The 27,508-nt window shown below is 31.2% G+C and overlaps 1 protein-coding gene across 1 annotated transcript in view; it reads right to left on the bottom strand.

Moving 5' to 3' along the window:
• The window catches only part of LOC145249010 (GA-binding protein alpha chain-like), a 43,409-nt gene extending 15,919 nt beyond the window's left edge, over positions 1 to 27,490 (bottom strand). The window contains exons 1-4 of the mRNA XM_080110869.1: positions 27,349 to 27,490; positions 9,571 to 9,701; positions 4,433 to 4,607; positions 1,389 to 1,473 (exon numbers count right to left, since the gene is read on the bottom strand). Of these exons, the coding sequence (XP_079966995.1) occupies positions 1,389 to 1,473; positions 4,433 to 4,607; positions 9,571 to 9,659 (349 nt within the window). The 5' untranslated portion in view covers positions 9,660 to 9,701; positions 27,349 to 27,490. The remainder of the gene's footprint in view (positions 1 to 1,388; positions 1,474 to 4,432; positions 4,608 to 9,570; positions 9,702 to 27,348) is intronic.
• Between the last annotated feature and the right edge of the window lie 18 nt (positions 27,491 to 27,508).

Below are 27,508 nucleotides of genomic sequence, written 5' to 3'. Positions count from 1 at the left end.
TGTTTAAGTTTAGGCACAGATAAAGTGTGGGGGGAATTATTGATAGTGTTTTCAGCTAGAGGAGTGTTTCTTGTGAAAGTTTGGCGAAGGGGGACCATAGATTGAAGCTCAGTCAAGCACTTGCCATGAAAATAACGATAAAGCAGAGACAAACTCGCAACATCTCTTCTGTGAGATAGAGGTTGCAGAGAAGAGAAAAGGACATCTACTACAAGGCTATGAAGTCTATTTTGGACGATCAAGGCAGGACAAGTCTATTTATTTATTTTCAGTTTTAAAACTACTTATTTTCCGTTTTAATTTAAAACAATTGTTTTTTCATTTAGAAGGTTTCCTTTTTAATTTTCAAATGAGTTTTTCTTTTTAATTTTATAAAAAAAAAATTTTTGCAACAAATTGTGAAGCACAAAAAAAGCATAAGTAAATTCTGAAAATTACATTCAAACTGGATAATTCTGATTTCACACTAACAATACCACATTCAGATGAAATTCCGTCAATATTTCTGATAGATCTCAAAAAGGCTCCAATATTATTTTTGAATTTATTTAAGTCTTTCTTAACAGACCCTTCTCCTCAGAAACGAGTTTTGCTAGTCTTTCTTTATTCTATTATTATTCCCATGAACAGTTCTTGACAGCTTCATTAATGAATACATGTACATGCACGTGTAGTGATCGTGTGGCCACACGTGTGTCGCCCCGACAGACCGCCGACTCCCAATCTCATATGCCGTGGATTTTTCGTTTAACTTCTTATTGCCGGATCATTATTTTCTGGATGGCAACTTTCGATGGGAACACACGTGGGTCCACAAGGTAGAAAAATAAAACACGAAATACCAATGTCAACGTTTCAAATATATTTGACGGTTGGACTTGCGATTGTGTGCGTCTTCTCCGCATTCTGTTGATGTTATGTTCGTCTGTCGGTCACAATTCGTCTTGATCCGTTTTGTTGTCAGCTTTAAAAACTGTCCATCCATTGTCCAACACTGCCCATCTGTCGCAAATGGCAGCTAGCTGTCAACTCTTTTCTCAGTGTCGCTATCTGAAGCCTTCCACCCCAGCTACCCAGTCACTGCTCTTCCCCCTCTCTAAGCATCTCATTGATACTCCCGTCAAATGACGTTGGTTCCTTTTGTGTTATCTGTTCTGTAGGTTTCTATTGTCATTGTCAAATTTAAAAGGCTCAATCTAAAAAAAAAAAAAAAAAAAAAAAAAAAAAACCTACAGATTCATAGTTTACTATTTCCCATCTCTTTGTGTATTGTAAGACATTTCCTATCTGTCTATTGTCCCCGCCTCTTAGCACTTAGTGACTCAGATCAACTTTATAGTATCACAATCGTACAATAAAAAGTATGTAAAAAGTCGTGGATTTCTTACCTGGTTGTGATTTCACTTCGAGATTTATCTGCACCATTCCTTCACCTTGAACGCACTGATCAACCAAACTTTTACTGCTATCCAGCTGCAAAATACAAAAATATACAATGGTTTCAACGGGGAAAATTTTCCATCATTTTTATTTGTGCATTTTTGGAGGAATTTAATATTTTATACAATGACAAATTTCAATTTTTAATGAAATAAAAATTAATTATTTGTCTATATTTATAAATTATGTGTATCTATGATATTTATTTCTCTGCCCATTCCACTTTTTCTCAGAAACTACTGGACTGATCTGGCTGAAATTTTGTATGAACCTTAACCTTGTTATAAAAAAATGAAGTGAACTAAGCACAATGTTCGATGCACAATTAGGGATAAATAGGAATTTAATGCAAAAATAATTAGCACAAATTTAACCATAGTCAACCACCAATTTAGCATACAACACTTATTCTGGATCAACGGGCGATAACTTTTGCAGTTTTTTTAATGGGCAAAAAAAATGTAGATTATCTATACATTTGTATGTACAAGATTCGCCCTCTAAACTAATTAACAGATCATTATGAATTTTGGAGCACAGCTGATAAGGGGATGTAATATAAGTTATATTTGGTTTTTATTTGCAAATTCATACAAAACAGAAACCATTTGTGATATTCAGATAATTCTGATTTTTTGTGAAAAGTTTTACAAAATGTATTTAGACATAAATAAATATACCAAACTTCAGTTTCTTTGGAATTTTTTTTTTTTTTTTTTTTTACTTAGGAGTCACCACTTATCAAGGCCCGAAAGCCACTTGAGGATGGGGGGATGAATGTAGGTTGGTAGTGTAGTAATCGTTAATGGTGTAAATTGGGTAGAATTTGATTATTTATGGGGACAGCTCAACAAGAATTTGTTTACATTGGATTTGAAGACTACCACGTTGTATTCAACTGGGAAGCAGGAGAGTGAAACAGCATTCCCCAGGCGCACAGTTCTGGGAAAAAAAGCTTTGTTCATGAAATCTGCATTTAGATTTATGCACAGATGGAGAGTGAGGGAAATCGTTTATAGTGGTTGTAGCTAGTAGAGGGTTTTTTTGTGAAAGTTTGGCCATAGATTTGAGTTCTGTCAAGCACTTGCCATGAAAATAACGATAGAGCAGAGATAGGCGGCTTGCAATATCTTTTTTGTGGGAAAGAGGTTGCAGGGAAAAGAAAAGGGCATCATCTACTAGGTTTCAAAACCTGTTTTGAACTCTATCAAGGCTGGATAGAGCGTGTCAAGCACCTCCCGCCCACATGTGACAACAGTACTCCATTTTAGGCTCTTATACAGATAGGGGATTGCATCAGCAGTAAGGTACCTGCTAAAGCAGTAGAGTGATCCAACCATTTTCAAGCAATCTTGGCAACAGATTTGATGTATGCGTTCCATTTCAGATCAAGAGTGATGGTCAGTCCAAGAAGTAAAAAAAAAAAAATTTAGAAAATTCAAATATAACAAATTTACATTGATTTTTATCCATAGTTATTAAACGTAAACAAGATTCCCTTAATTTCAATTTTCTTAAGACCTCTTAGACTTGAGCATTATACATTGGATCTTCTCTAAAATCAAAATCATGGAATGGATTTTGATTCAAATTAAAAAATTTGAGACTTTTTAGTATCATTATACAAGAGTCATTCCAAAAGTAATGTCTTCTATTTTTTTTAATTAAAAGTTTATTTTTAACTATTTTTTATCCAACTAACAATGGCTGGAGCGCTATAAATTTTGGTTTGGGTTTTGATTTATGCATTCATCAGAAAAACTGATTCAACAAAATTAAATACAAATTTTTTAGATGATAATCTATTTAAAAATAAAACCGAGTGAAAAAATAAGAAAGAGTATGAAAAACAAGTATAAAAAACGAGTATGATAAAAACAAACAAGTACAAAAAAAAAAACAAAAAAAACGCGTACGAAAAAAAAAAACGCGTACAAAAAAACGAATACAAAAAAACGAGTATGAAATAAAACGAGTACGAAAATAATAACAGTACAAAAGTAATAGGAGTATGAAATTAAAAAACGAGTATAAAAAAAAACGGGCAAGAAAAAAAAATGGGTATGGAAAAAAATGGGTACGAAAAAAAAAATGGGTACGGAAAAAAAATGGGTACGAAAAAAAAATGGGTACGAAAAAAAAATGGGTACGGAAAAAAAATGGGTACGGAAAAAAAATGGGTACAGAAAAAAATGGGTACGAAAAAAAATGGGTACGAAAAAAAATGGGTACGGAAAAAAATGGGTACGAAAAAAAATGGGTACGAAAAAAAATGGGTACGAAAAAAATGGGTACGAAAAAAAGTGGGTACGAAAAAAATGGGTACGAAAAAAAATGGGTACGAAAAAAAGTGGGTACGAAAAAAAATGGGTACGAAAAAAAATGGGTACGAAAAAAAATGGGTACGAAAAAAAATGGGTACGAAAAAAAATGGGTACGAAAAAAAATGGGTACAAAAAAAAAAAAAAAATGGGTACGAAAAAAAAAAAATGGGTACGAAAAAAAAAAATGGGTACGAAAAAAAAAAATGGGTACGAAAAAAAAAAAATGGGTACGGAAAAAGAAAAAAAATGGGTACGGAAAAAGAAAGAAAAAAAAAAATGGGTATGGAAAAAGAAAGAAAAAAAAAATGGGTATGAAAAAAAAAAGAGTATAAAAAAAAAACGAGTATGAAAAAAAAAAAATGAGTATAAAGAAAATGAGTATAAAAACTAAGTATAAAAAACACGTACAGTAGAACCCTGGGATATGGCATTAAAAATTAGTAACAAAATACAGTACAGTATATAATACACATGTATATAATCTAATAACATTATAAATAACATCGTAACGCGGAGCAAATACCGTAACCAGGGGCCCGGAAAAACATTGTATTCCATATCATGACCTGAAAAAAACCTGTATCCTAGGACCACCATATCCCAGGGTTCTACTGTATAAAAAAAATGAAAAACAAAAAAAAGGAAATGATAATTTTCACATTTCATACCAAGATAGTATCTTGTAAATAAAATTGGTGTTCTGCTAAAGAACATTGTAATCGTATTTCCAGAAGTCGTTTCAGGGTGGAGAGAGCTTCTGCAATGTCCATGTGTTGGATGATGAGGTTTTGGTATTGAGGTGGTGGTTGCTGTTCTTGGATAACCTCTTCCTCCAATACGACTCTGAGAAAAATAAAAACAAACAAATGAGCACATTATTTTTTCCAGTTCAGAATTATAAAAAATATTTACAAAACAAACAAAATACAAAATTAGTTTTTGAAAACAATTAAAATTTTGTTAAACTGAACCATCTTTACTTGATTTTTTTTTTTTTTTTTTTTGATTCATTACAAATTCTTTTTTTAACAATTAACTTTATAAATAAATAGCAGTATTACCTGGCCTTGCTTGGGGGTTGCTTTGATGCCTTTTTTATGCTTATTTTGATCCGTACATTTGGTAATACCAATATTTATTGTACTCTTAAATTTATTTTAGTAAATTTCGGTTATATTGACACCTTACTGATCAACGTAGCCCCCACACAGTGGATGCAACGTGCCAGCAACAATTCAATTTCTGATTCGTCCCCTTAGCAGCTATTCTTCCAGCTCAAAACCAACTACTTTGGCGAGGTTTGGGGGGGGGCATGATTTCTTGATGCGAAAGAAACCACAGGATCAACATTGACTATCTATTCGTTGTAAGAATTTATGTGGTTTTCGCTGTATAGTTCAACAATTAGTCAATTGTGTCATAAAATTCCTTATCTTATGTTGCCAGACATACTACTTGTGCTTGGTTGTTGGGGCCTATGTTTTGTTAAACCGACATAAACTTCTGAGTTACATTTTCACTAAATATGTGTAGACGGTTTTGCAATTTCTTCAGGATCAGTTGCTCGTTCAATGGACGTTCAAAAACAGAAACACAATTTAATTTTGCTAAAAAACACAAATTTTCAAGTTTTATAAAATTTTTTGCAGTTAATGAAAAACAAAAAAATTAAGAAATTTATGTTTGAAGTTTGAACCTACAGATCATGTCATAAAAAAAAAAAAACAAAAAAAAAAAAACACGCTATCAATTTACCCACAGTAGAATTTTCATGGCCCGTTGTTCTATCATTGTTGCTAATCGATGACATAGAAAAAATGGCTTTACCAAGGATAGATAAATTAAAATAACGGTTTCGATTATCGATTATTGGCAATTATCAAGGGTATACTGAAACAAAACTTAAGATCCCTCCCAGACTTATGCACTGAACTTCTGTAAATTTTAAAGAAAATCTGTTCAGCCGTTTCAGAGTCTATACACACAAAGTTGCATTTATATATTTGTAGAGATAAGAGTCAAAGGTTCTGAATAATCATGTGTGCTGATTAAATGACGAATGTAAGGAGAGGAAAAACTAACGATACAGTGCCAGCCTTGTTTGCATGCTAAGAAAAGAATGAATTTCTATTTCATGCTTTATTAAAAGTTAAAATACAAAATTTTTTTCAAGTTAGTTTTAGTTCATGCTGTTAACCATTTTTAGATGTCAATAAATATTCAGTTAAAATTTTTGGATTTCAATAAATAGTCAGTTAAAATTTTTGGATTTCAATAAATAGTCAGTTAAAATTTTTGGATTTCAATAAATAGTCAGTTAAAATTTTTGGATTTCAATAAATAGTCAGTTAAAATTTTTGGATTTCAATAAATAGTCAGTTAAAATTTTTGGATTTCAATAAGTAGTCAGTTAAAATTTTTGGATTTCAATAAGTAGTCAGTTAAAATTTTTGGATTTCAATAAATATTCAGTTAAAATTTTTGGATTTCAATAAATAGTCAGTTAAAATTTTTGGATTTCAATAAATAGTCAGTTAAAATTTTTGGATTTCAATAAATAGTCAGTTAAAATTTTTGGATTTCAATAAATAGTCAGTTAAAATTTTTGGATTTCAATAAATAGTCAGTTAACATTTTTGGATTTCAATAAATAGTCAGTTAACATTTTTGGATTTCAATAAATAGTCAGTTAACATTTTTGGATTTCAATAAATAGTCAGTTAACATTTTTGGATTTCAATAAATAGTCAGTTAACATTTTTGGATTTCAATAAATAGTCAGTTAACATTTTTGGATTTCAATAAATAGTCAGTTAAAATTTTTGGATTTCAATAAATAGTCAGTTAAAATTTTTGGATTTCAATAAATAGTCAGTTAAAATTTTTGGATTTCAATAAATAGTCAGTTAAAATTTTTGGATTTCAATAAATAGTCAGTTAAAATTTTTGGATTTCAATAAATAGTCAGTTAAAATTTTTGGATTTCAATAAATAGTCAGTTAAAATTTTTGGATTTCAATAAGTAGTCAGTTAAAATTTTTGGATTTCAATAAATAGTCAGTTAACATTTTTGGATTTCAATAAATAGTCAGTTAAAATTTTTGGATTTCAATAAATATTCAGTTAAAATTTTTGGATTTCAATAAATAGTCAGTTAAAATTTTTGGATTTCAATAAATAGTCAGTTAAAATTTTTGGATTTCAATAAATAGTCAGTTAAAATTTTTGGATTTCAATAAGTAGTCAGTTAAAATTTTTGGATTTCAATAAATAGTCAGTTAACATTTTTGGATTTCAATAAATAGTCAGTTAAAATTTTTGGATTTCAATAAATATTCAGTTAAAATTTTTGGATTTCAATAAATAGTCAGTTAAAATTTTTGGATTTCAATAAATAGTCAGTTAAAATTTTTGGATTTCAATAAATAGTCAGTTAAAATTTTTGGATTTCAATAAGTAGTCAGTTAACATTTTTGGATTTCAATAAATAGTCAGTTAACATTTTTGGATTTCAATAAATAGTCAGTTAACATTTTTGGATTTCAATAAATAGTCAGTTAAAATTTTTGGATTTCAATAAATAGTCAGTTAAAATTTTTGGATTTCAATAAATAGTCAGTTAAAATTTTTGGATTTCAATAAGTAGTCAGTTAACATTTTTGGATTTCAATAAATATTCAGTTAACATTTTTGGATTTCAATAAATAGTCAGTTAAAATTTTTGGATTTCAATAAATAGTCAGTTAAAATTTTTGGATTTCAATAAATATTCAGTTAAAATTTTTGGATTTCAATAAATAGTCAGTTAACATTTTTGGATTTCAATAAATAGTCAGTTAAAATTTTTGGATTTCAATAAATATTCAGTTAAAATTTTTGGATTTCAATAAATAGTCAGTTAAAATTTTTGGATTTCAATAAATAGTCAGTTAAAATTTTTGGATTTCAATAAATAGTCAGTTAAAATTTTTGGATTTCAATAAGTAGTCAGTTAACATTTTTGGATTTCAATAAATAGTCAGTTAACATTTTTGGATTTCAATAAATAGTCAGTTAACATTTTTGGATTTCAATAAATAGTCAGTTAAAATTTTTGGATTTCAATAAATAGTCAGTTAAAATTTTTGGATTTCAATAAATATTCAATCAACAGTAAATAAAAGTTAGTCAAGAAATCATCAAAGTTACATTGACGCAATAAAAATACGTAATTGTTTTACAATTTTATTAAAATTTTCAATCATGGCTTAAAAATATGATTATTTAAATTGAAAAAATTATTCATCTTAACATGATCTGCCTGTCGACCAGTGTTTCCTTGTCGTAATGCATTTGAAACATGTCCAACAATCAGGAATGTCAATCCCAGATCTTTTTGTTCTTCTGTGAATAAACAGACCGCACGTAATTGTACCAAAGTTTTTTTGTTTTTTTTAAATTTCTGATTTTTTGAGATGAAGATTGGTTATTCATATTATTTGGATTCATCAGGACTATTGTTCTCATCTGGATTGCCATTTTCACAACACTTTGATCAACGTAACCTCTAACCTTCTTCAGGTGTATCCTGTCAAACTCGGGAACGTTTCTGTTGATCTCGAGAATCTGGATAGAATTTTGAACGGAACCCTTTATTTACTTCACTGGATCGAGGTCCTAAGTAATTCACAACTGCATTTTGTAGTTACCCGCACTGAGAATTGAACCTCCAAACTTCAGGAGAATACCACTTTTATGTGAAGTAGATAAAGGGTTCCATTTGAAATTCCACCCAGATTTCCGAGATTGGCAGAAACTTTGCCGAATTCGACAAGATACACCTGAAGAAGGTCAGAGATTACATTAACCGAAATGTTGTGAAAATGACACTCAAGATGAGAACAGTAGTCCAAAGAATCCAAATAATGCAAAGCTTTTTGTTTTGAGAAAAAAAAAAAAAATAAAGATTGACAATGTGAATAAAATATTGGAATTTAACAAAATGTTTATTTATATATGCTCTGTTGTTATATGTTAATAATCATCGAGCTTCCATTTTTTAAAGTTAAAGTTATATATATAAAAGCAAAAATGTTTGTGTGTGTGTGCGTTTTCGTGTATGTCCGAGAAAGGCTTTTTTTCCGAGAAGTGATTGGTCAGCTCACAACTTCTTAAAACTTTTTATATCGCGTCTAGATGATAAAATGTACAAGTTAACGGAGGTCGCCTGTCTATTTAATTTGCCTGACTTTCAAAACCTCAATATTCCACATATTCAGATCGCTGCGTGTTGCTTTCACTCAGTATAAAAACAGCGAAACTGGATTCGAAACGTGATGTTTAAAACTTACTTTTCAAAAATGCTGCCCCGGAGTCAAAGTTGACCTCATTAAGTCATTAAGTATGGGCACCTACCAATCAAACATGTTTCCGTTACTATTTTGTGGTGACCCAGTGATTAATGTCGCACGTTTTTTTTTTTTTTCACTTTAATTTACAACTTCGACTCAAGGGTTCGGGTTCGATCCTTCATACTTACCTACCAAAACTTTTTTTTATTTTACCCCCCACTCGCCCCCCGACACATTTGTTTTGATTTATCCCAAACTACACACACCTCCAAACACCCGGGCACCCCCCCCCCCACTAGTATATATATAAAGAATAGAAAGTATATGCACGAACATTTTCACACACCTGACAAATATAATTTAATAAGATTTATGTTTCATGCTTGTGGAATCATCAGTGTAGAGATAATCGTTCAAATCCCTGCATGTATAAAACTTATTCATGTACACATCTATATGATTTGTGATCAACTTACCCTTCACCAACAGCAATTGCAGCAACATCTTCGTGTTTTAAAGGCGATTCTGCTTTTTCAGTTTCCTCTTCAATTTGGTTCTGTTCCATTTTTGTGGAATTTTTTTTTGTTGAGAAAATGCACTTAAAATTCTGAAAAAAAAAAAAAAAAAAAAAAAAAAAATTTTTTTTTTTAGATTTCTGAAGAGAAAAAGAAATGTTATAGTTTTTGTTGTAATCGAAAATAATCAAAGCTGGTATACTTTCATATCATGCAGTATCAAAGCCGTTCAAATAATCGTCTAATGTTTCCAGGTTTTCTTATTCACAGAAAGTGTTGGGCTGAAACATCAAAGCACATAACTTTGAATGAGACTTAATTGTTGATTTGAAATAAATAAAATCAACTAATGTAAACATGTGCTGGGCTGCATATTTTATGGTGCATATGAATGGCAAACATTGCAAGTTATAGATGATTGACCAAGGGGAAAAGGGAGAGACACAAAATTGAAAATACCTCTGTAGGTATCCAACTACCCAAGTGAGATTTTTTTTTGGGTTGAACTAAAGTACCTCATTAAATGGAGAATCATATGGATAACAATCTCTTTGAGAAAAATAAAGTTCCTAGATGAGCTCCAGATAAATCCTCTTGAGTGGACACTGTCTAGTCATAATTTTTAGCAGAGATCTTAGTAGTCAGCTTCTGGGTGGTTGAATGGTAACCACTGACAAAAGCATTTAAGATTTTCAGTAAGAGATGAAAAGAGTAAAGGAGATGAGAAGGAGGAGGCAGTCAGAGCCAGCATTCCAGGATTTAAGTAGGTAGTTAGGGTTGGTGTTCAAAAGGGTAGTTGGTTTTTCCAAGTGCTGCTGTTCAGTTGGACTGATGAACCTTTTCAGGCAAGGTGAGCCGTCAGGGTTCTTAACTGAATAGCAATTATTTTGGTTTGATCAGGCAAAAATCTCATTTTGCAAACTTGCTGTTCAGTCTGGGAAAACAAGTACCACATGTCATTTCCAAAAATCAATAAATAAAATAAACATTTGTTATTGGTTTTTAAACTGAAGTTGTGGTTTTTATTTGGAGGGAGAACTTCTTTGGCACAATGCTGACTGAATTGAACAATCACTTCTGAAGGTTGAAGGTTCAATCCTCAGTGTAGGCGACCGAAAATACAATTGTAAATTACTTAGGACTTCTATCCAGTCATGGTTGACGGAACGAGATAATGTTACCCTTGTAAATTAAATAAATCAGTTCAAAATTCTGTGCAGATTCCTCAGTTTGAAAGATACACCTGAAGAAGGTTGGAGGTTACATCAACCAAAACGTTGTGAAAATGATACTCAAAATAAGAACAGTAGTCCAAAGAATACAAGTGACCAAACCTCATCTCAAAAATTCAAACATAAAATAAAATTTAAATTTCATAAAAATATGAATTAGAAAAAAAAAAAAAAAAAAAAAGACTGTACTTCATATTGGGTATTATTCTCAATTTTTGGCAAATGTAACCTCCAACCTTCTTCAGGAGTCTCTAACAATGGTTCTTATTTGTGAAAAGCAGGAAGATTTTTATTATTTTTTATAATGGTGCATAGCTGTTAGAATTCAAAAATGTGTGATGAGTTTATGAATAATCGCTAAAAAGTAAGTTTGGTAAATCAAGTATGCACTTGTGGTTTTTAATTTATTATTTTTATTTATAAACAAGCTGCACCTACTTTGGATTGTCTGGGAATTTTTATTTTCGTTTTTATATTGCAGGAATATTTTAGAGTTTTGTTTTAACTCTTAAAATTTATAAAACTAACAGCCTGAGGTGACAAATTATTTTTTTTAAATAATATTTTGAAAGTTTAGTTCAAGTATCATCTGGCCATTAAATCATTAATTGAACCAAATTTTATAAAACTTTCCATGAAGATATGGTCTTAATCCGTTTATAAAATGATTGTTTTCAAAACTTTCAACCGTTTAATTAAATGAGAATTTTTACGCCAGTTTAAAGGACTTTCTATACAATAGCTTAAATGCTTTGAAATTCCTTTCAAATTTCAAAGTGTCACAAAGTAATTCTTAATGAAAAATTAAAATAGCTGACTTGCTTATAAAGACTAAGAAATTTATTGGTCGTAGTATTGTGCGCTACTTTGCACTGTTTTATTTAAATAAAATCTCTATATATAAAAGGCAAAATGTGTGAGTGTGTTTGTATGTCTGCTAAAAACTTTCGACAGACAGAACAAAAATTCACAAAGTTGGTCTCATATGAAAGCCCCATCCTTCGCCCAACAAATATCGAAAAATTGGCCAAAAACGTTAATTTTTTCACCCTGAAATCAGCACTTTTCTACGGAGGGGAGGGGGGGGGGTCAGCAAAAATCGTCCTCTCATGACGAGGTCGCTTCTACGCATGCGTCATACGACGTCGTAACCTGATTTAGTTTAAAGATTTTTAAAAATGACCTAATTTTGTGTATGTCGTCTTAGGTCAGTTGGTTAGAGCGCTGGGTCATTATCTAAACATTTTGGGTTCGAATCGTGGTGTGAGATGTTTTTTTTTTTTTTTTCGATTTTTTAAATTTTAATATTGAAGCAGGGTTATTTAAGCCATTTTTCACGTAACATTCGTTTTTCTGTGTGTTTTTTTTTTTTTTTACTTCACTTATTAGGTTTTCATTAACACCCCCCACTGACCACACACACCCAAAAACACATGGGCAACGCTGGGTACCCACTGATTTGTTTAAATTTAATATTGAAACAGGCTTATTTAAGCCATTTTTCACGTGTCTTTTTGTTTTTATTTTTCAGATTTTTTAAAGAAGTTTTAACGTTCGTTTTTCTGTTTTCTTTTTTGTTTTTCTGATTTTTACATTTAACATCGTTCGTTTGCCTTACGTTAGTTTTTTTATGTTTTTTTTTTAAATTTTTTTATATTCTTATGTTTTGATTAACACCCCCCCCCCGCTTTATTTTTCAGATTTTTTAAAGAAGTTTTAACGTCCGTTTTTCTGTTTTCTTTTTTTAGTTTATTTTTTTTACTTCACTTATTCTTATGTTTTGATTAACCCCCCCCCCCAAGCGCACACACCTCCAAACACTCGGGCAATGCCGGGTATCCCCCCCCCCGCTAGTATTATATAAATCTTGCCTGTCTGTTTAAATGTATGTATGTCTTGCAAAAAACTTTCGACAGAGGTGACGGATCCTGACAAGATCGGTATCATTTTGAAGCTCAACGCCTCGGACAACAAATATAAAAAAATTGGCCAAAAACATTAGTTCCTTCACCCTAAACTCGGCAGTTTTGTATAAGGAGGGGGTTGATTTTTTTTGCCGACATTTTACCAAGCCATCGTCACCATCGGATTGACTTCAGTTAATTCCAATGCTTTTGACTCTCGGTCGCTTTCTTTCACTTTCTTTTCTACCTTCGCGGCACGGGTTCAAGCCTGCCTACTACCACTTTTTTCTTTTTGCCCCCCCCCCCCAAGCAACGCCGGGCACTCAGACTAGTGTATTAACAAAGAATACATTTACAACAATAATGGTTGGTTATATGATATCACTTGCAAGTCTAAGAATTTATAGTTCTACTGGCTTAAAGACACACATCTATCTAGTTAAGATAGCATACATCTTAAATATGTCCAGAGGCTAATTATTTTTTTAAAGAAATTGAATCTGAAAACAAGCCTCAAAGGGTGGCATGTGCGTTTTGTAAAAAGTCACCAACACTTGAACTTAAAACCTGACCGATAGGAAACAAAAAGGTGAGATATGCAAATTAAAGCAGGGTCAAATTTCGAGCATATAAAAATCCGGTATTTCTTTCATTGCAGAAAACATTCTTCTTTTTGACTCAGAGTCGTTTGAACATACGGTTAATTTGCATATCAGTGAAAAGAAATATAGTTTTTCTACGAACGCTGAAAAAAAAAAAAAAAAAAAAAAAAAAAAATTTTCATTTTGGTGTCTGCCGAGAACATTGCAAGCTGAAGAAAAATGTTTGTGCAAAAAAAAAACAAAGTTTAACAGTATTTGGCAGTTCAAAGGTAACCTTTAATTTCAACACCTCAGAAGTCAAATACATTTTTTTTCTTGCTAAAAATTTTAAAGGCAGTTTAAGTGAGTTTTTTTTATACAATAGTTTAAACGAGGTTTTTTATACAATAGTTTAAACGAGGTTTTTTATACAATAGTTTAAACGAGGTTTTTTATACAATAGTTTAAACGAGGTTTTTTATACAATAGTTTAAACGAGGTTTTTATACAATAGTTTAAACGAGGTTTTTTATACAATAGTTTAAACGAGGTTTTTATACAATAGTTTAAACGAGGTTTTTTATACAATAGTTTAAACGAGGTTTTTTATACAATAGTTTAAACGAGGTTTTTTATACAATAGTTTAAACGAGGTTTTTTATACAATAGTTTAAACGAGGTTTTTTATACAATAGTTTAAACGAGGTTTTTTATACAATAGTTTAAACGAGGTTTTTTATACAATAGTTTAAACGAGGTTTTTTATACAATAGTTTAAACGAGGTTTTTTATACAATAGTTTAAACGAGGTTTTTATACAATAGTTTAAACGAGGTTTTTATACAATAGTTTAAACGAGGTTTTTATACAATAGTTTAAACGAGGTTTTTATACAATAGTTTAAACGAGGTTTTTATACAATAGTTTAAACGAGGTTTTTATATAATAGTTTAAACAAGGTTTTTTATACAATAATTTAAATGCTTCAAAAATTTTTTTTAAAAGGAGTCAAAACGTAATTCATTCTTTTTTCTGTTAACTATTAAAAAAAAAAATGTCTTCCTTGTATTAGAAAGAAATCGAAATACACAATGGTGGATTTAATTTTATAATTAAATATTTTTAATAGTTTCTAAAATTTTGTTTTATGTTATGCTATTGCATTTTTTTATTTCAATGAATATTCGATTAAGAGTGAATAAAGAAAAAAAAATTAAAATGGGAGGTGATGGTTGTGAAGTGGTTAATGACACAGACTGACAACGGGTGTTCCAAGTTCGAATTTAGTTTGTTCCACAAAAACACTTTCACTAACGGATGTTGGCAACCTTCACGTGGTCCTTCTTGTAAGTACCCAATGTCTTTCTAGAAAGAATTCTAACTAGAAAGATAGCAAGGAAACCAATGTCAGCAATCGAATCACCCGATTCATATAAAATGAATAATAAAGTCATACCGAGGTGAAAAACACAGATACACACAAAAAGTGGTCACACAATGTTTTTAATATTGAGATTATTAAAAGTATAACTTGATATAATTTTTTGTCAAGTTAATTAAATTCAGATTTTCATCAAATCCCAAATAAGCAAACGTGAAGACTTGAAAAGAAAACGTGAGAAACGAATTTCAACTGAAAAGGGAGAAATTAATCAGTTCCATAATACGAATTCTGCCACATTCCAGAGGAAATCTGAAACCATTCCTAATGCCCTTCCCCCTTTCACCCTCTTTGCCAAAAGCAGACTGTGTACTCTTACAGCATACAAAACTATACAATGAAGGACATATAGCGAGAGAAACTAAACATCTCTTCGAATCTGCACCTGTTTTTTAAATTTTTTTAAAGGCATCACTAAAATAAAAACAAATTTCTGTATTCAAAAATTTAGTAAAAAATCATACATAAAAATAAAAAATAAATAAAAAATAAAACGCCACAAACTATATGGAGAACAAAAAGTAAATATTTTATTTTTTTTTTATTATTATAACATATTGATTCTTTTCAGATTATTTATTGCAGAATATCGTCATTTTTTGTTGTTATGGCCATGCTGACTTATGAAGGAACAGATAAAATTATTATATTGATACAACTGGATGCAGTTTCACATCATGCTAAGAGGAGACTGTAACAAAAAGGAGGGGGGGGGGGGCTCATTTTCCCTGGAGATGTACTCTTCCAGGGAATCTGTGATAACAAGATCATCAGTCAAATGACTTGAGATCAACAAATGCGAGGTAGAAGGGGCTTCTTTTTTTTTTTTTATAAACTAGGGAGTCATCACTTATTAAGATCTAAAAGCCATTGAAGGATACAAGTGACAGGTGGTCAGTAAGACAACACCGTCATGATTGCTAATGCTAGGGATTGGGCACAATTTGATTATTTTAGAGGACAGCACAACAAAAATTTGTTTACACCGGACTCGAAAATTACCATGTTATAGTTTGCCGGAAAGCAGCTCTGCAGTATTGGTGCTCCACAGATATGTAGTGTAATACAGAAGACGAATGAAAACCAGTTAATAAGGCTTTATTCATTTAGAATCACAGATATGCTGAAATAGAAGAATGAAAAATTGCTAGGATTTTACACAAAAGTAACAATGCTAATATGACATTCACCCTGAGTGGAATAAGTTCAGTGACGGGTTATGAAATGATATACAAAGGTTCAACTTCAAGCATCTCTGTTTTTTAGATGATAGAGATGGACACATCGTTATCTAAGGACGAGTTCCAATAGGTTTTTATCGAGCATTTTTTTTTTCCTGTGCGGTCTCACCAGGTTCTCCGGATACATCCGATTCCAATTAGGCATCTGGTTGTAGAGAGGGAATCTCCAGTGAGATAACAAGGTCATTAGTATTAGATGCTACGTTTTGTGGTTTTGGGGAAAGTTGATGCAATGATACGGTTTCCTCTTTTCCAGTTGGAAGTCTACCATGGGTGTATTGGGGGCTGCATTCTAGCAATTCAACTTCCTCAACAAAGGGTTCATACTTAGATGACCATACGTTTCGTTTCATCAAGACCGAACCTGGATTCAAAAGCCAACTGGGAAGAGAGGTACCAGATGTTGATTTCCGATTATACTAAAATAGTCGCTCGTGAGGTGTAGTGTTAGTGGCAGTACACAACAACAAACAAACTGAATGCAAGTCTTCGCAACTGCCATGCTAGTGATATCGTTTTTCATAATGTGTCATTTAATCATTCTACCTGGCCATTTCCCTGTGAGTTATAGGCAGTTGTGCAGCTCATTGGTATTTCCTTTCTCTGCAAAAAAATCTGTTCTGTTGAAAGGAATGATGGGTCTCTCTCATGAACTTCACTTCTTGCAAACCACTTCCCAGATCATACAGTCTTTATTTCCAAAGTCACGTCGTGGTTGGAAGATCAACCCGAGGCGTGCTACAAAAACAGTCTCCAGAACTGCATTAAACTATGGGAGAAATGCGCAACTCTGAGTGGTTCCTGTGTAGAGATAGACTAATAACTGTGCCAAGTTTTGTTGCTCTACTGTTATGAGAAATGGGTCAGGGGCATTATTTATCCAACGCTCCTCATACAGTGATTCTTCAAGTCTAGTAGTTAAAAAAAAAATTTTTTTAATTTAATTCACAATATTTTACAGGGAAACTAAATTTACCCTCCACTTTTTTCTTTAAATAGGTAAAAATTTTCCCATGCAATACACAAAAATAAAAACGCTCATTAAAAATAAACACTGTGTAATTTTTTTTTTCAAAACAATAACATTGATGATTTTCAATGTAAATTCGATTGATACGAATTACACTTTTTTAAAAAATTATTTTAATACAAATTATAGGGTACTTGTACAGTTTAATCAAGACATTAAAAAATGAAAATATCGAAAAATATCCATTATGGAATGAAGTTCTCCGGGAAAAAAAAAAATTCACTTAATTTGATCAAGTAGTTTTTTTTTGTTTTTTTTGATTTTTTTTGCTGTAAAAAAAAAAAAAAAAAAAAAAAAAAAATTATTATACCGATCAAAAAGTAGCTATGTTTCGCTTTTTAAAAAGAAAAGCTATTATTTAAGATGGGGAGAAAGGTGTCAGCGCTTTAGACAGAGTTATCTCCCCTTGGCGTGTTCTAAATATCCAAACATGGCTACCTTCAGCGCGCTGTCATAAAAAATGTGTTTTTTTCGCTGTAAAAAATCAAAAAATACTCCATCAAATTTTAGTGAAATTTTTTTCGGAGAACTTCAGTCCAAAACGAATACGTACAATAGGGACTGCCAAACAATTGTGAAAAATGGACCGCATGTTTCGGTGACGTCAGATATGTGTTAACTATATACGAACTATGGAAAAGCAGAAGCGACTTAATGATTTTTTAAAACATTTGTTTATCTTCTTCAAACTGCAATTAATAATTAATCTTTGTTATAATTTTGTTATGTTTTAAGATTTACACAGTTTAATGATTAATAATATTATAAACATTTGTATATTAACTATGAAATACGGTTTTACTGAATGTTCATTTGGTTACCTACGGGGTTCCATATTTTGTTCGGTAAAAAGAGACATACAAAATATGAGGGGGGGGGGCTACAAAATGCTTAATATTTGTGCAATCTGACAAGAGTCATGTTTATATTAAAAATTAATATTTAAAAAATATTTAAACACAATTAAAAATCTATGTTGTAACGGAACATTTTGAAATAATGGAATTTTAATCGTTTTAATCTTTTAAAAATTAACTAATTTTAAAAAAGTCTCTTTTTCTTGGCAATTCAACTGATTATAGTATATATTAATTCGAAAAAAAAAAACGCTATTTAAAAAAACATAATATTAAATTTATATCATTTTTTTTAATTGCAACTTCAAGGTAAATTTTTGTTCAATATGTGTATTTAAATTTTTTTAAAAATTATGTTTTACTTATGCTTCATAATAAATAGAAATGTCGATAGATTTAAATATATTTTGTTGCAATTTCGAAAAAAAATAAATAGGGGGGGCACGCACTAAAAAATATTTTCCCTTGTATATTTTAGGGAAACTGCATTTTATATGTAATTTCATTCTAAAATGGATAAGTATCGAAAATTTCACGAAAATCTGACCATTAGTTGATTTTTGCTAGATTTATTAAATACGGGTATGCTTTTACGTTCGGAATGTCTAACTGGGAACGTTGTTTTAAAGCGCAAATTATGTAAACACTATTTCCGTCTCGCAATTTCATTATTTTCGTTCGATGAAAAAAGTTTTGTTTTTTTTAATTATTACTAGTTTATTTTGCCCTTCATTTAAATGGTACAAAAGTTATACTGATAATATTCATTTATAATAAAGTTACATCGTTTTACATATGGAGGGGGGGGGGGTAATTCTGTGGTTACTTTTGGCAGTCTCTAACGTACAATATAACTTTTTCGATATTTTCATTTTTTGATGTCTTGATTAAACTGTACAAGTACCAATTATAGTTTAGAGATCTCGGATAAACATAACTAAAAGTTTTTTTTTTTTTTAAATACAGATTATTATTTCAAAGAAAGAAATGTATTCGATTACGTAAGATGAGTTCAATTTCATTTTAGTCAGAAAAAAGTCACGCTGACACCCTATATAAGCACGTGGGTTAGAGAGAACGGAGTTTTAAAACAATGACCCCCCCCCCCCACAAAACAACAACAAAATTTCAATAAAATCAAGTTCCGTTCATCTTAGCTTACATTTTTCATCAGCTTCTATTTTGTACTTCAGGATGAATTCCCTGGAAAAGTCACTTTTGATTAATGTTTACTAGTTTTCAATATGCAAACGGGCTTGGCTGTTTTTGAAAACGGCGTTTTTTTTTCAGAATAATAACATATTTTGGTAAACATTAAAGACGGACGGAACTTGATTTTAACACAGAATTTATATTAAGAAATTAATAAAAAAAAACAAAAAAACTTTTAGTTTTTAATAAGTTTGAATTGAAATTAAAATAAGTTTTATTGTTTTTGAATTTACAAGTTTGGAAAATAAAATTGGTAAATATAAATCTCCTGGGTTTTTGTAGTCGACGGAGTTTTTATGGTAAATGTTTACTTTAACTACAACAGAACACCGACCAATAAATTTTTTTTTTTTTTATAGGTTTTCGGGGTTGCTGACAACGAATCTGATATTCAAACTCGTCGCAAATTTACCGTTTGCATGGTATTAATCCCTGAACCCTCGCACTATTTTGTGTCAACTCCCCACCCCACCGCCATCATTTATGCGAACAGTAATGTGACTTGTCACATCGCGGAAGAAATTTTTAGCAGACATTTGAAATATCAAGTTTTCAAAAACAAAAAAAATTGTGGTTCATTTTTCTGCGTTACATAGTTTTTGATGCTTTTTTAATTGATTTAAAAAAATTAAGTTTTCACGAGCGGTTTACAAAAGCATTTTTATTTTCCGTTTTTTTTTTGTTCTTTTTTTAGGGGGTTATTCAATTATAGAATTTGTATAACATTTACCAGGTGCTTTTGCAGTTTAATTTACCGTTTTTCCGTAAGTAACGCCCCCCCCCCACTCCACCAATTTACCGTAGGTAACGCGCTGACATACACCGAACAGAAGAACTGTTTAATTTTTCACAAAAATTCTGTTTACATTGGGGGGGGGGGGCAGTGGAGGGGCAAGGGGGATGGGTGGTGTCGCGGACCCTGATCGCATAGGGTCGAGTTTGCTGCAAAGTTCTTGGCAAAGAGTTTGGCCTTGTCAGCATATATATATATATATATATATATATATATATATATATATATTAGATTAATAACTATAACTACACTCTAAGTTTCAAAAGTTTATTTTTCCTACCTCAGCATTTCAAAACTTTGGCACATTTTTACAGATCCCTTTCTTTACGTAGAAACAATTATGTAAATATTGACTCTTTTTGTGCACATACTCAGAAAAATAGAAATTTTTAGCTAAGAAACAAATATTCATGATAATATAATGTTGAAGAAAATAAAGGGGAATTTCGTTGAAGATCTAGCATTGCATATTTATTCAAGCCAACCATCTTGGAATTAAATTAATAAATGCATTTAATTCCAAGATGACTGCTGAAGTAAATACACGATGCTGGATCCTTTATGACATTACTTTCTCTTTCAACATTATGTTGTCATGCATTTCTTTCTTAGCTAAAAAGTTCCATTTTTCTGAGGAGCATATGCATGAAAAGAGTGGATATTAACATAATAATAATTGATTGTTTCTGCATAGTAAAACAAATCTATACAAAATGTGCCAAAGTTTGGAAATGCTAAAAGTTTGGTAAAAAAAAATAAATATTTGGAGCTTGGAATGTAACTATTATGTTATTAATTTTTATATATGCCCTTATTATTTTTAAGTAACATTGAGCTTCTAAATTAAAGAGATTGGTATACACAAAGGGTGAAATATAACTGAAAAAGCAAATTATACAAAAAAAAAAGCATATATATTCAAGCTGCAGGGAACTTTGATCAATAATTGTTTATCGAATGAGCTATTGTGGCAATGTTATTTTTGATCATCAATGACCTGCTGACATTAATGGACAGTGCAACATCTCATTTTAACTGCAACGACTTGACTATGTTCCCAAGCTCCTATGTCGATGACACACAAATTTCTGTCACACCCAAACCCTTAGATAGCATCGATATAACTGCAGTTGCTGCTTGTTTTTACATCTGAGTGGGCAAGGAACTGGCGTATGTTGTTCAACCCAATAAAAACAGTTGTATTATTGTCCTCTAGATGCCTCTCTCCTGTCCCTGTCCACGGGATTTGGTTTCAAGACACATTTGTGTCATTCTCGAAATGTCATAATCTGGAGTTATAATATCTAGCAATCTCAGGTTTGATGACCATTTATCTCGTATATCCAACAGGGTTAATAGGGAACTTTACATGTTGCGTATCCTGAGCTACCGAATTCCTAATGAATGGAATTTGATGACTATACTTTTACAAGGTAATGATTCGTCCCTACTTGGAATATGGGTCCCTAGTGTCCACTGAAGTTGGTAGGATTCTCTTGAACATCTACAGCATTGTGCCATCAGATATATACTACATATTCCCTCTGCTTGGATTAGATCTGCTGTCTACTCATTGGAATGTAACAGTTACATCTGTTGCCTACAGATTATTTCATGGTTGTTGCCCCCCTGTAATGCTTAAATAGTGTCCTGTGCTGCGGCTGACGTTTGCTCAGAGATGTATCCACAATCTCCTTTTGCATTGTGTTCTGCAATCCTGAACGTGCTGCCTCAGAATTGTGTGAATGAACATGTATCACTTTCACATTTTCTGAGTTCTGTATTGTCTAACTATCGTGATGTTCCTAAGCTTTATGCATTCCATAATTAGCTAGGTAGCCTCTGTCTATTGCTAACGGTTTTTATGACCATCTATATATATAAAAGCGAAAATGTATGTATGTATGTGTGTTCGCTTTTTGTGTATGTCTACAAAAGGCTTTTTTGGCTGTGATTCTCGGTTGGCTTGCTCCTTCTTAAAACTTTTTATATGCTGTCTAAATAATAATATATATGACTAAGGAACTCGGGTCGCCGCTATCTTTAATTTACCCGACTTTTACAAGCTATTTGAGATATTTTTTGATCGCTCTGCGTAGCGGGGAAAACAGAAACTGGCTTCCAGTGCAAAACTAGTCAAACATCACATGACTTAACGTTCTCGCACCTGTTAATTTTAATTTCGCTTTATAAACGTCAACTTAACACACTTAGCAATTTATCCATTCCCGTGGTCGAGATGGTTAGGTCGCAGGTTTTTTTCCCCCATTTCCTTTCCACCTCCGCGTCAAAGGTTCGGGGTTCAAACTTACCTTTCTTCTAAAACTTTTTTTTCTTTTACATGTCCAAACACCCGGCCAACGTTTTTTTTTTTTTTTTTTTTAAACAGGGTTGTTTTGATGTACCCCCCAACACACACACCTCCAAACACCCGGGCAACGCCGGGTACCCCCCGCTAGTGGCTTAATAAAGGAAAAAAAATGAATAAGGACACGAGAAACACCAAAATGAAAAATCTAGCCAATCTAAATTGATAATTTTCTATTTAAAGAGTTGCGGAATTGGATGTTTGGAAAGGAGTCACAGTAGGACTATATAAGGAATCCTAGGAATCATTGCCAGAGCCATATCTTATACTTTGACTTCATAACTTATTTTATAAACTTGAGTTATCGTCCTACCTTAGTTAGCCTTTTTCTAGACTTGTTTATAAAGATGGCGACTATATTTTTTCTACCCCATAAAATCCACTTTAAGTGAATTAATGCTTGCTTATGTTTTTACTAAGACACGGTTTATGTAAAAAAATAAATAAGAAAAAAGTTGACACACATTAAAAGTCGCCCGGAGTCCCCCAAAATCAACACAGATTAGACCATTCCTGTAATGATCTGGTCCATGTTGATTTTTTGGTGGGAGTAAAGTTCTATGTAGTTAAGCAGGTCTACCCTCTTAGCGAAAGGTTAGTTTATTGCTAATCGCTTGAGGCGCCTTCATTAGGGAATGCCGACGAGGCTGCTCACGCACTTTTTGTAGGTCAGAGTGCTCCCCAGGGACGCTGATTTCTCAATACCACTTTCCGACCCTGGTGTCGGCGTTCTTGCAGTGGAAGAGAACTAAACAACCAAAAACAGTCACTGTGAATATTATGGTAAATAAAGGAAATCACACGACGTCAGGTCAAATTTGATCGTCATCGTTTTCATTTCGCTTACAGATAATTAGTTTTGTACACGAAATTTTTTCATTATAAACTATTTTTTGTAAAAAAAAAATAAAAATAAATTTCCAATTACGAAAAACAGTTTGATTTTCTCATGTTAAGAAAATCAAACTTTTAATCATTAAAAATAATAACAGTCAACCTCAAAGGGGACAGCTTCCTGCCAGTCACCGTTTTCCTCTAACCAAATTCGTAAGCGGAAGTTGCGTTCAGTGAACTTTATACCCCTTAACCCAAAATATCATGTGGGGGTGGGGTTAAAGGCATGAACAGCTGAGTATCCACTTGGACTAGTCTAGATCAATTTGCAATGGAAAAAGAAAGGGGATATCAATAAATAAATAATGTCTTGCCTAATTACAAAAGGTTTTGCTCGAAATATCGGCTATTTGAAGATGTAAATAGAAATAAGCGCAGGTTACCGTTAGCTCCTCTTGTTTTTTGTTTTATAAAATATACATACACTAGAAGGCTACCTACCCGTCGTTGGACGGGTAAAATTCGTCGAATACAACAGTTTTGCGACACTTGTACGTTCCTTTCTCACCAAGTTTAAAATCAACACAAATGTTAAAGCCAGAGCAAAATGCAAGAAAAATTCCGTGCAGGCATTAAAAATGGCTGTATGTTATTTGTCTTAAAACGTGGAATCATTTGGAGTTAAAATCAAGTTAGTATTACGCATGTCTAGAATCATTCTAGTTTGGGTCAAAATCATTCACACGATTTTATAATTATAAAAAAATGTCTAAAATTGAAGGCTTTCTTAAGATGTTTAATGATCATGGTTCAAAGCAAACCTGAAATATTTGGAGGGAGCTTCAAATTGGAAATTATGCTCATAAAACATCTTTACTCAAAATAAACTGAAATTGTGGAATATTAATCGATGTTTATTTATTGTTAAAGTTTCACAAAAATCAAACCTGAATTTTCACGAGGAGCTCCCACCTCTGCTATGCAGAAAAATTAAATATATCACACATTATCCACTCTTACACTCAGCATCTATATTCCAAAATTCATAAGATATTCCAGGTAATAGGTTCGAACATATCAGTCTTTATAGAGTTAATATTGAAATTTATTTTCGATAACACGCTGCTGATAATTTAATCCACGGGGCTGAGAATAAACAAAGAAAAAAAAACAGAAAATGAAAAATGAGACCAACATAGGATTTAAACCTACCCCACCCTAAAAATGAAACTCAACACTTAATTAACAGTAAGCTACACTTGTGTGTGTGTGTGTGTGTGTTTTAAATAACGAACTTAAATACTTATAAATCTTATGGCTACACTATTCTACAAAAAAGATATTTCAAAAATAAAAGACGTGGGCCAAGAAGAAAAAAAATGTTCACACTCGTATAATCGAGATCTATTCAAATATATTTTTTGCTTACTTTCATATATATATATATATATATATATATATATATATATATATATATATATATATATATACACACACAACTGTTTTTGACCTATATAAGAAAAGTCTAACATTTTTGTTTCTAACCTAAGAACATTCTCAAATGAAATGGGAATAACTAGACTTTTAAATCCGATCCGATCATTGATTTAGTTAATATTCATAAAAATATTAATTTTTTTTAATAAAAGAAATAGTCAAAAAAGTTGTTAAAACTATTTAGTGACAAAAAGTTTTATAATCTGTATTAAAAATCAGATTTTAAATAATGAAACATTTACTTTATAATACAATTAAAAAAAAAATGTCGCGCTATAAAATATTTTGGTTTTCTTATTTAGATGTTTTTGGGTTTTTTTTTTTTTGTTTTTTTTTGCTTTTTTTTATTTTTAGAACAGTGGCGGTCAAGAAACTATTTTCAGCACAATTGTACTAGAAAGACATTTTTTCGCCTGATTAAGTTTAATTGTAACCATTTCTTTATGAAGACGTTATTCTGACTTCATAATAAACTACAGTTTTAATGCTTATTTATTTATTTTTTTAGAATAGAATTTGTCATTGGAAAAAGACCGATTTTATTTTTACTGGAAATAATGAGCGTTTATTGGGCGCCTCTATTCTAAAAAAAAAAAAGAACAGTAAACATAACATTCCGCACAAAGTTTAAAATTTGGTTAATAAAAGAAATTTAGGTTGTTTGCGATTTCAACGTCCTCAATTCTCTTTTTCACTAGTAATTTGAAACGATTATTTGAGTTTTTTGTTTGTTTTAGAAATTACACGTTTTCAGCGTCATAAATTTTCACTGTCGATTTGTTCCATTTGTGTATAGGTTATAAATATATATATATATATATATATATATATATATATATATATTACACAATGCAATTTAAAGTGTAACGCATAAAGATTTAATACGGATTCTTTGAGGAGAAACTTGGTATTTTTCCATAAAGTTTTAAATTCGGATCTATCACCATTTTCTTTATTATTATTATTTTTTTTTTTTTTTTATTACATTTTCACCCCAAACAAGGCAAATTGCCACTTTGGTGTAGGGGGCTACTATCAGGGGCAACAACTACTGGGGTACTATGTAGGGATTTGGGCAGCAAGGTGTCGGTTCACGGTTATTTTACTAGATTTCTTTCTTTCTTTTTTTTTTTTTTTTTTTAAATATTAAAATTACCTAACAAAACATGTCACAAAGTTCTTGAAAAAAAAAATCAATTGATATATATATATATATATATTTATATATAGTTAGGAATATTTGTTACATCTTAGATTGCAACACAGATTTTGAAAGCGTACACAAACGAAATTTATTTAATTAAAAATAAAAAACAATACTTGTTAAAAATATTTATTTTTCATTATTTTCTAAAATAACGACGTCCAGGAAACTATTTTCAACACAAATGAACAATAATAACACTTGACATTTTCGCCTTATAAACTTTATTTATACAGAGTGATCCGACTGATCCGTGCTGAAATTATAACGTTATTTAAAAAGCCATTCTTAACATGGGGAGGGGAGAGTGTTTTGTACCCATTTCTGTACTTTAACCTTACAATTGAATAATAATAATAAAAAAAAAAAAACTTTAAATGTGGAAATACGATTTAAATAGCGCCGGATCACTCTCTGCATTAGCACCTAATTTTTTATCACAAACGATGTGTGTATGTTGTTGTCTTGTGTACGTTTTTTTTTTTTTTTAAATCTAATTATCTTTTCTAAAAACGGCATTTCTATACGAGTATTCGATTTAAAATGGCGTGACAATTTAAGATTTCATAAGATTTTCATGTACTGTCGAAAAATGTCAGATATGGTTTGTTTATGCTGGATTAAATGTTATTATTTTTAAAATATTGACAAAATAATTGGTGCTTATGCACTTATTATACGGCGCATTCTTTTTTTTTAAATAGTATTCAAGTTTAATTCAAGTTTTTCGATATGTTTTTGTCATTAAATTTTTAGGTGAAAGCACAGAATAGTTACACCCCCCCCCATATTAAGAATGGGTGTCTAAACAATAACGTTGTGATTTTAGCGCATTAAACAAATGTCCAAGTAACATTTTTTAAATATATATATATATATATATATATATATATATATATATATAATTAAACTAGCAAAATCAATAGATTTGAAGATATAATTGTAAGAATTCGTATTTGTGTTTTAGTAAGGAAAAAAAAAAAATCATTGATTTCTAAAAAAGCGTTTTTTCTTTTTAAATAATAACTTTTTTTTTTGTTGATTACTAAAAACCAAAACCGGAATTAAAATAGTTTTCGAAAAAAACAAAACAGAAGAAAGCCATGTCATTCGTTCGTTGTGAAATAATTTTTGTTTTCGGAGAAAATATCGAAGGTAAAAATGGCGGCTCGTCTCGTCGGAGAAGAAGGAAGATTAAAAATGGTGGAAGAATTTCGGGTCTTTTTTTTGCGGATTGAAAATAAATGAAAGCAGAGAAGAGATCCGAACACGAAGCGATTTTAGGTTTTTGCAAGAAGTTGTTGTTGGCATAAACAGGAAACAGAAGTCTGCTTTTTGGTATTTACGTCGGGGAAACTTCCGGCTTTGGCACCATGCGTTCATTTTCCAAAACAACGAGGAGGAAAATTCGACGTTTTCCAGCCATCATGGACAAAAACCAAAGACGTTTTCTTTTTTTTTTTTTTTTGCGCGCGGGGCGAAAACATAAGAATACGCCCTTTTTGCTTAAAAAGAAAATCATATACACGCCAAAATTCGACTTACCTCTTATTTTTCTGTGGGTAAAAAAAATAAACTCCGATCTCGGAAGGGCGAGGGGGAAGGAAAAAAAAAAAAAAACAACGACAAAAGTAAATTTTTCTCTGAGAGAAAGTTCACCGGAAATTTCAGCCGAACGGAAATGCTTTCCAAAATGGCGGCCGCG

Source organism: Euprymna scolopes, chromosome 27, assembly GCF_053919585.1.
Source record: "Euprymna scolopes isolate OS-2025 chromosome 27, ASM5391958v1, whole genome shotgun sequence".
NCBI classification, from domain to species: domain Eukaryota; kingdom Metazoa; phylum Mollusca; class Cephalopoda; order Sepiida; family Sepiolidae; genus Euprymna; species Euprymna scolopes.
This window is presented reverse-complemented; position numbering and strand designations above follow the sequence as displayed.